General features: G+C 40.6%; 1 protein-coding gene across 1 annotated transcript in view; it reads right to left on the bottom strand.

Moving 5' to 3' along the window:
- The window catches only part of Cul2 (cullin 2), a 119,256-nt gene that overhangs the window by 34,578 nt on the left and 75,426 nt on the right, over positions 1–9,252 (bottom strand). Inside the window, exons 5-7 of the mRNA XM_013009237.1 lie at positions 8,245–8,341; positions 8,029–8,139; positions 2,691–2,853 (exon numbers count right to left, since the gene is read on the bottom strand). Of these exons, the coding sequence (XP_012864691.1) occupies positions 2,691–2,853; positions 8,029–8,139; positions 8,245–8,341 (371 nt within the window). The remainder of the gene's footprint in view (positions 1–2,690; positions 2,854–8,028; positions 8,140–8,244; positions 8,342–9,252) is intronic.

Raw genomic sequence — 9,252 nt, 5'->3', positions numbered from 1 at the left:
TTTTTCTGCTTATGTGGTGCTGAGGAATGGAACCCAGGGCCTCATGCATGCAAGGCAAGCACTCTACCATTGAGCCACCTTCACAGCCCCTGGTGGTGACAGTTTTTAAGGTGGTTGTATCAAACCAAACCTGATGCTCCTATTCTCAGCCTCCTGAGTAGCTAGGATTATAGGCATGAACCATAATCATCTAGCTTTATATCCCTATTCTTTTTATTTTTTATTATCAGTTGTGGGATTTCAACTCTGGGCCTGGGCACTGTCCCTCAGCTCTTCAGCTCAAAGCTAGTGCTCTACCTTTTGAGCCACAGTGCCATTTCCAGTTTTCTGGTGATTAGAGGTAAGAGTCTCATGGAATTTCCTGCCTGGGCTGGTGAACGGGGATCCTCGGATCTCAGAGTACTAGGCGTGAGCCACTGGGGCCTGACTTTATATCCCTATTTTCATGAGATTTTTAAATATTCTAATAACATGTATATTTTACATATATTTATATATTATGTATATTTTATATATCATGTATATTTGGCATTTAGGTATCTTCTATTCTACAGTGTTCTATAGCATCTGTTCAAACTATGACAATTTTAGATTCTGGATATAAGTCCTTCTCGGTCATATATACATATACATATATGGATACATAATAGAAGATATATATATATATATATATATATATTCTTTCTGTTGGTACTTGGGTCAAAACTAAGGCCTTATGCATGCTAGGCAAAGCACTATCACTAAATACATCTTTAGCTCCCTTTTCCCAATACACACCCCATAACTTTTGATGCTCTAGTGATCCTTGTGGTCTTTAAAGAGCCACATGTGAGCTGGGAAGGTGGCTCAGTGGTAGAGTGCTTGCCTCGCAAGCATGAGGTCCTAGGTTCAATTCCTCAGCACCACATAAGCAGTGGCGCTGTGGCTCGTGTAATAGAGCTTAGCTTGAGCTGAAACACTGAGGCACAGTGCCCAGGCCCAGAGTTCAGACCCCACCACCGACAAAAAAATAAAAAAAAAGAAAAGAAAAATTTCAGCCTGTGCTAAGGAGCCCTATGAGTTTCTCCTATTCCTTCCTGTAATGTTTCAGGGTATCTGCATCAGTGGCTCATGCCTGTAATCCTAGCTACTCACGAGGCTGAGATCTGAGGATCGTGATTCAAAGCCAGCCTGGGCAGGAATAAACCACTCAGAAAACCAGAAGTGGCACTCTGGCTCAAGTGGTGGAGCGCTAGCCTTGAGCTGAAGAGCTGAGGTAGAGCACCCAGACCCAGAGTTCAGGCCCCACAACCAACCAAAAGAAAAACAAAAAAAGCCACACATTTTTCATTTTAACGTAGAACATTGGACCAATCTGGTCCAGTGGTATTTTCTGTACTATACTTAAAATATCTTCCCCTACTTTAAGATTAGGAAGAAACTTTCCTCAATGTTAATATTTTACCTTTACATTTAGGTCACAAGACCCACATTATTGGTGATGAATTGCATTTATTAAATGGTAAAGCACTTGCCTAGAAAGCAAGCTAAGGACATGAGTTCAGGCCTCAGTATCACAGACAAGACAGACAGATATGGTATCTAAGATGAAGACTGAATGTCTTCTCTCTTTTTTTTTCCCCAAATGGACTCAGAACTGTGTTCGAAGACTTACATACACTGCCCCACAGGGCCACTCTGGTCTTTAACAAGTGCTACACATGGGCTGGGAAGGTGGCTCAGTGGTAGAGCGCTTGCCTTGCATGCATGAGGCCCTAGGTTCGATTCCTCAGCAAACATAAGCAAAAAGAAAAAAGCCGAAGTGGCACTGTGGCTCAGGTGGTAGAACGCTAGCCTTGAGCTGAAGAGCTGAGGGACAGCGTCCAAGCTCAGAGTTCAGGCCCCACGAACGGACCCAAAAAAAAACAAAACAAAACAAGTGTTACACATGTACAGGCCACTTCTAGACTCTATTTTATTTCACTGGCCTATCTGCCTGTTCTTGTACCAGCATCTCTTCATCTTCATTGAACTTGGTCTGAAAAGAACAAGATACAAGCTGGGGCAAATTAAAACTGCCCTAGGCTAAGTCTATAAATCACTAACAATGGGCTGGGAAGGTGGGTCAGTGGTAGAGGGCTTGCCTTGCATGCCTGAGGCCCTGGGTTCAATTCCTCAGCACCACATAAGCAAAAAGAAAAAAGCCAGAAGTGGCACTGTGGCTCAAGTGGTAGAGCACTAGCCTTGAGCTGAAGAGCTGAGGGACAGCGCCCAGGTCCAGACTTCAGGCCCCACAACCGGGACCCCCCCCCCAAAAAAATCACTAACAATGTTGCCCTCAAGAACCTTTTTTCTTCTATTTTTTGTCCACTGTGGGGCTTCAATTCTGGGCCTGGGCACTGTCCCTGAGCATTTCATCTCAAGGCTAGCGCTCTACCACTTGAGTCACAGTGCCACTTCCAGTTTTCTGGGGGTTTATTTGAGATAAGAATCTCATAGACAGGGGCTGGGAAGGTGGCTCAGTGTAGAGTGCTTGCCTTGCATGCCTGAGGCCCTGGGTTCGTTCAATTCCTCAGCACCACATAAGCAAAAAGAAAAAAGCCAGAAGTGGTGCTGTGGCTCAAGTGCCATCAGAACACATCTTTGAAAATGTTTATTCAGAATAATCTCTTAAAATACACTAGAGTCACACTTATGTTAGCATCACTTACCATTTTTTTTCTCTTGCCGAATGATATTATGACACTCCGCATGTAAGAACTGTAAGTGGTCTGCTACCATTCGTTGTTGACATTCATGGATCACCTTAGTATATGAACTTGGATTTAAGTATTTTCGACATCGAATTTCTTCATCTTTTAATCTACCTAGAACCTAAAGAAATACATTCTTACTTTCATGAACTACTAAGTTTTTCTGAGAGGAAAAGTGTAAAATCAGTAAGTACACCAAGTAGCCAAATTTTAATGCCTATTAAAATACAGCAAAGGTAACAAATTACAGAACCTTGTTAAACTGACAATCTATAAATTATTCACTTTTTTTTGGGGGGGTCCGGTCATGGGGCCTGAACTCTGGGCTGGGCGCTGTCCCTCAGCTCTTCAGCTCAAGGCTTGCGCTCTACCACTTGAGCCACAGTGCCACTTGTGGCTTTTTTCTTTTTGCTTATGTGGTGCTGAGGAATCAAACCCAGGGCCTCAGGCAGGCAAGGCAAGCACTCTACCACTGAGCCACCTTCCCAGCCCTTATTCGCTTTTTTATAAACTTAAGCTACTAGCTATCAACCAATTTTATAAATAAGAACTGCCTTCATTTGCCAGTGTTAATCCCCTATTATATCAGACAACCTACCATGCAACCAGAAAAGCCAGTGAAGTTTATGAAAAACCAGAAAACTTACATCAAGTTGATTATATTAACAAAATTAACATGTCTATTTTACCTTGATTTCTCTTCTTGTAAAAAGGGAATAAAAACAGTAAATGCATTATACTTAACTATCATACTAAAGATTTGAGTTTAAAAGTTTTTTTAAAGTTGAAGTATATTCAATCACACATACCAATCAAGACCTCTGTTAAAATTGGTCCCTAGAAACAATGTTCATGTGACCCTTTGGACACTACTGCTTGTTGGGCCAGGAAACTGTGATGTTTTGAGGGGGTCATCATGTTTTGAAGTGTCCTAAGGAAAAGGAGCCTGAGGAAGAGAACACTTTCCTGTCTTTTCTGTGCCGTCTTGTTACCCTACAAGGAATGCTCGCTGTTGAAGGAAGTCATAGAAATGAAATGTCTAGATATTCACCATGTTTCATCTGAAAAATTAAAATGGCCCTTAACAGAAGTTTAACAATCATACAGAGCATATATTTTTTTGGGGGGTGGGGGGTGGGGGTCCGGTCGTGGGGCCTGAACTCTGGGCCTGGGAATTATCCCTCAGCTTTTGAGCTCAAGGCTAGCGCTCTACCACCTGAGCCACAGCGCCACTTCCGGCTTTTTTCTTTTTGCTTATGTGGTGCTGAAGAATCGAACCCAGGGCCTAAGGCATGCAAGGCAAACGCCCTACCACTGAGCCACCTTCCCAGTCCCATACAGAGCATATTATAAGTACATATTTTGACTAAATGCAATAGGAATTAGTATATGTTACAGTAGGTGAAGGAAAATGACAGAAGGAAAAGCACAATAATCATTTAGGTAAGGAAGTACACAGCCATGAAAATGATAGGTAATGCTGGACTGCCTTAACGCCAGTCTTGAAATACCTATAAAACCATTGGCAGGTGGCAGGGAAGCCCAAAACTCAAGAAGAGAAACAAAAAGGAAAGTAGGAAGGCTATCTTAATACTAAGAATTCTAAGTTCCTAACATGAAGTATACATGGTTCACCACTGTTTCTGTTTTAAAAAAAAGACTTCCTGAATATAATTTAGTTCAATGGCCATTGCCTTTGTTAGCAGCTTAACACAGCTTGTACACATTTACCAATTTAAAGTACATAATTCAATGCTTATGATGTTACACTATTAATAATGTAAAAATCACACTATAAATATATATATATTGCACAGGTCTGTAATTTCAGCTCTCAGGTTTTGAGTTCAAGGTCAGCCTGGGCTACAAAAGACTTCATCTCAAAACAATTAAGGAACCCTAGAAATTTTTAATTTGCCACCTTAAGTGGAATTTCACATTGAAAGGTATACACTTACGGTGGCAAATTAAAAATTTCTAGGGTTCCTTAAATACCTTTCAGTGTGAAATTCATTGGCATTAACTACGTTCAGTGTTTGCCTCCATCCCTTATATTTTAAAAACTTTTCCGCCTCATGCCAAACAGAAACTCTAACCCACACTCTCTCCCCATGAAAATCTCTAGCCCATCTTCTGCCTCTATGAATTTGCCTAATAGTTCATGTAAGTGGAATCATGGAATGTTTGTTTTTAGTATGGCTATTTTCAATGAACATTTTTAAGGTTCATCCATGCTGTTATCATGCACCTTTATATATAGAGTAGGCCCTTGCTATCAGTGGGTATATAGTCCCAAGGATACTACCACTGAGAAAAAAACCCACAAATGCTCAAGATGCAGAATTCAGGACTTTATATTACCCAAATTTATCTAAACTGTATGTACTGGGCATCTCTGTATCCATAACTTGAACTAACATGGAGTAGGCTTCATTATTGTAAAAAAAAAAGGGGGGGCTGGGAAGGTGGCTTGGTGGTACAGTGCTTGCCTTGCATGCATGAGACCCTGAGTTCCATTCCTCAGCACCACATAAATATAAAAAGCCGGAAGTGGTGCTGTAGCTGAAGCAATAGAGCGCTAGCCTTGAGCTAAAGAGCCGAGGGACAGCGTCCAGGCCCAGAGTTCAAGCCCCATGACCGACCAAGAAAAAAAAAATTGCAGCTGTTCCAATTAATATTGCTCATCAAAAAAGACTAGGCCTTATTTCATGCTCTTTATCACCAATGGATGCTTGACTCATTAGTCCCATACCCCACTTCAACAAAAGACATACTCCTTTTCAATAAGTCTTAAATTTTCACTTTATTATTTCTAATTAAGCATACTATGTACTCCTTTTGGCTTGAGAGGATTGTGATAACTTTCATGTGCTTTTTGGGTACCATTTGCTTCCTAGGGGGCAGGTTTTCACAAAATGAAGGGCAGGGTAACACTGAAGAAATCAATAATGATTCAAACATAACTGACGATAACTTAGGATAGAGTTTCTCTGCACCAACTGGGCCATGGAAGCATGGGAATTTTTGTTTTCAAAATTTATTTATTATTACTACTTTATTTTACTATATTTGGCATGTAATAAATCAATGAATAAAGCAGGTTCACTATTCTACACTGAGCTAAAACATCTAGAGTGCTTCTACCATTTGCCAACAATCTTTTTGGTCACTGATATACATACAAGCTCTGTATGTACCATGGACAATCTGTATGTAAACTTTAGGATTAGATCTAGAAACTTTAATATGGTCTGAAAATTAAATGAAACCTAAGTGCTAAGAACCAATGACTTAGTATAGGCTGTACTTAATGGATAGGGAAAAGGTTCCAGATGATTTGACACCATCCAGAGCTATGGGGTGATAAGGCAGGAAATGGATTTCTGAAAATGGACTTTGAGGACTAAGCACCAGCACCTGGGAAGCATTGAGGATTCCTGACCTATGTTCTATGGGAACTATAGGACAGCTAGCCCATTTACAATATTATCATATCCTCTTTGTTTGTTTTGGTTTTTTTGGGGGGAGGGGTCTGGTTGTGGGGCCTGAACTCTGGGCTTGGGCACCGTCCCTCAGCTCTTCAGCTCAAGGCTAGCGCTCTACCACTTGAGCCACAGCACCACTTCCGGGCTTTTTTCTTTTTGCTTAGGTGGTGCTGAGGAATCAAACCCAGGGCCTCATGCATGCAAGGCAAGTGCTCTACCACTGAGCCAACTTCCCAGCCCTTATCATATCTTCTTGATTAAATTAACTAACAAAGCATCTGATAATAAAATGTTTGAACCCTTAACACTTGGATGAAAAGCCTATTTAAAAAATCTGATGTGCAGGTTCCAGTGGCTCACAACTGTAATCCTAGCTATTCAGAAGGCTGAGATCTGAGGATCACAGTTTGAAGCCAGCTCCAGTAGAAAGTTCAAGAGACTCTTACCTCCAATTAAACCCCAAAACGCTGGAAATGGAGCTGTGGCCCCAGGACCAGCACAAAAAAAAAAGAAAAAGAAAAGAAGGAAAAGGAAAGAAAAGAGAAGAGAAGAAAAGAAAAGAAGAGAAAGCTGGGTGCCAGTGGCTCACACCTGTAATCCTAGCTACTCAGGAGGCTGAGATCTGAGGATCACAATTCAAAGCCAGCCCAGGCAGGAAAAGCTGTGAAACAATTATCTCCAATAAACTACCAGAAAACCAGAAGTGGCACTGTAGCTCAAGTGATAGAGTGCTAACCTTGAGCTGAAGAGCTGAGGGACAGCACCCAGACTCAGAGTTCAAACCCATGACTGACCAAAAAAATAAAAATAAAAGAAAAAGAAAACATATGACATAATTTTTACTAAGAAAAACCCATACACTCTACAAAGTATAGTGATCACTATAAAGTATAGTGATCAAAATTAAAGTTTCAGTTTAAGTATTACTCAGCTTTCCAAAACCTTAGAAGATACAAGGTTGGTTTATCTGAGTATCTAGAATTATCTTATTTACCCTCTCATTTTTCCTTCTACTTTTTTTTGGCAGTTGTGGGGCTTGAACTCAGGGCCTGGGTGCTGTCCCTGAGCTCTTTTGCTCAAGGCTAGCACTTTGCCACTTTGAGCCACAGCTCTAGCTCCAGTTTTTGAGTGGTTAATTGGAAATAAGAGTCTTATGGGGACTTTTCTACTGAGGCTAGATTCAAACCACCATCCTTCTGAGTGCCTGGGATTATAGGTGTGAGCCACCAGCACTGGCTCCTTCTACTTCTATTTTTATTTATTTTTTTGCCAGTCCTGGGGCTTAAACTCAGGACCTGGGCACTGTCCCTGAGCTTTTTTTGCTCAAGGCCAGAACTCTACCACTTGTGGCTCCTTCTGCTTTAAAGACAAAAATCCAAGTGGCGCTGTAGCTCAAGTGGTGTTGAGCTGAAGAGCTGAGGGACAGCGCCCAGGCCCAGAGTTCAAACCCCATGACCGACAAAAAAAATAAAATAAGACAAAAATCCAAACACATAGCTTCTATACTTACCTTATTTCCTAAGCAAATCGCTAAATACAAAATCCAGTTATTATTTTGTCAAGCATATGCACATATGCTACTTAACTTTAGGGACAAGTAAGCCAGATTATATGTCTTCTCAAAAAGTATATAGCAATGATGTATCAATAGATTTATCAATCAATGTATGTTAACTTTATCTCAGAGCTAAAAAGCAAATAAACAGAACCCTTTCTACCAAAAATACTCTCAAAATTAACTAAGACAAATTTGTTAAAGATAATCTTGCTAGACATAATAGATGAATATATGACAATGTTTGATGTCTTACCTTTTCCATATACTGTGAGCAATTTGATTCTTGTAACAAATTTGAAGCTTCTTGTTTATAATACTCTCCTGTTTCAATCAGAAAGGGAGACTCAAAGATTTCCTGATAAAACTGAATAAATCAATCAAAATTGTTAGGACAAAAATAGACAAGCAGTTTAAGAAAGTAAAAGTCTGGGGTTTTTTTTGTGGTTTTTAAAGGAAGAAGGCTTTTTACCTTTAAGGGAAATTTTTTCTTATACTGTTCAACATGAACAAAGGAGTTAATAACCCCATGGATTACTTTCTGGTTTGGGTCTTCTCCGCCACGGTCACTAAAAGAAAGTACAACACAAAATACTCTTTAGAATACAACTATCTACAGAAAACTACCAAAGAATGACCCTTTATGGTTGTTTAATTTATCACTGACTTAATCCTACAGGCAAGAAACTTCAAAACAATTTATGTTCCAGTTAACTTATCAGAAACAATTTCAAGAGTTAAAAAGTTTGTAAAAGTATAGCATTAATAAAGTGATAGTTCTTTTAAAGTTTAATAACTAACTATATGTGCCAGGAGCTGGTGGCTTACACCTGTAATCCTAGCTACTCAGAAGGCTGAGATCTGAGAATCATAGTTCAAAGCCAGCCTGAGCAGAAAATCCATGAGACTCTTATCTCCAATTAACCACCAGAAAACTGGAAGTAGAGCTGTGGCTCAAAGTGGTAGAGCACTAGCTTTGTGCAAAAGAGCTCAGGGAAAGCGCCCAGGCCCTGATTTCGAGCCCCAAGATGGACAAAAAAGAAAAAAAAAAGGTGGATGTGAGCTCATCAAAGGATACTTGAATTTCACCACCTCAACATGACAAAGGGGAAGTGGAGGTGGAGGTTTGGCTCTAAGTGACAGAGGAAGAATGTGAGGCCAAGCAAGAATGTGAGGCCTTGAATTTAAGCCCCAGTACTGGCACAAAAATAATCATAGTGAAGGTCCCTTATAATGAGCCAACAAGTATCATTATAATGAATGAGGCAAAACTGAAAGCTTCTACTCTTAAGATCTGAAACAAGGGCTGGGAAGGTGGCTCAGTGGTAGAGTCCTTGCCTTGCATGCATGAGGCCCTGGGTTTGATTCCTCAGCACCACATAAGGAGAAAAGGCCAGAAGTGGCGCTGTGGCTCAAGTGGTAGAGCGCTAGCCTTGAGCTGAAGAGCTGAGGGACAGCGCCCAGGCCCAGAGTTCAGGCC

Source organism: Dipodomys ordii, unplaced genomic scaffold (genome assembly GCF_000151885.1).
Source record: "Dipodomys ordii isolate 6190 unplaced genomic scaffold, Dord_2.0 Scaffold9, whole genome shotgun sequence".
Classification (NCBI taxonomy): Eukaryota; Metazoa; Chordata; class Mammalia; order Rodentia; family Heteromyidae; genus Dipodomys; species Dipodomys ordii.
This window is presented reverse-complemented; position numbering and strand designations above follow the sequence as displayed.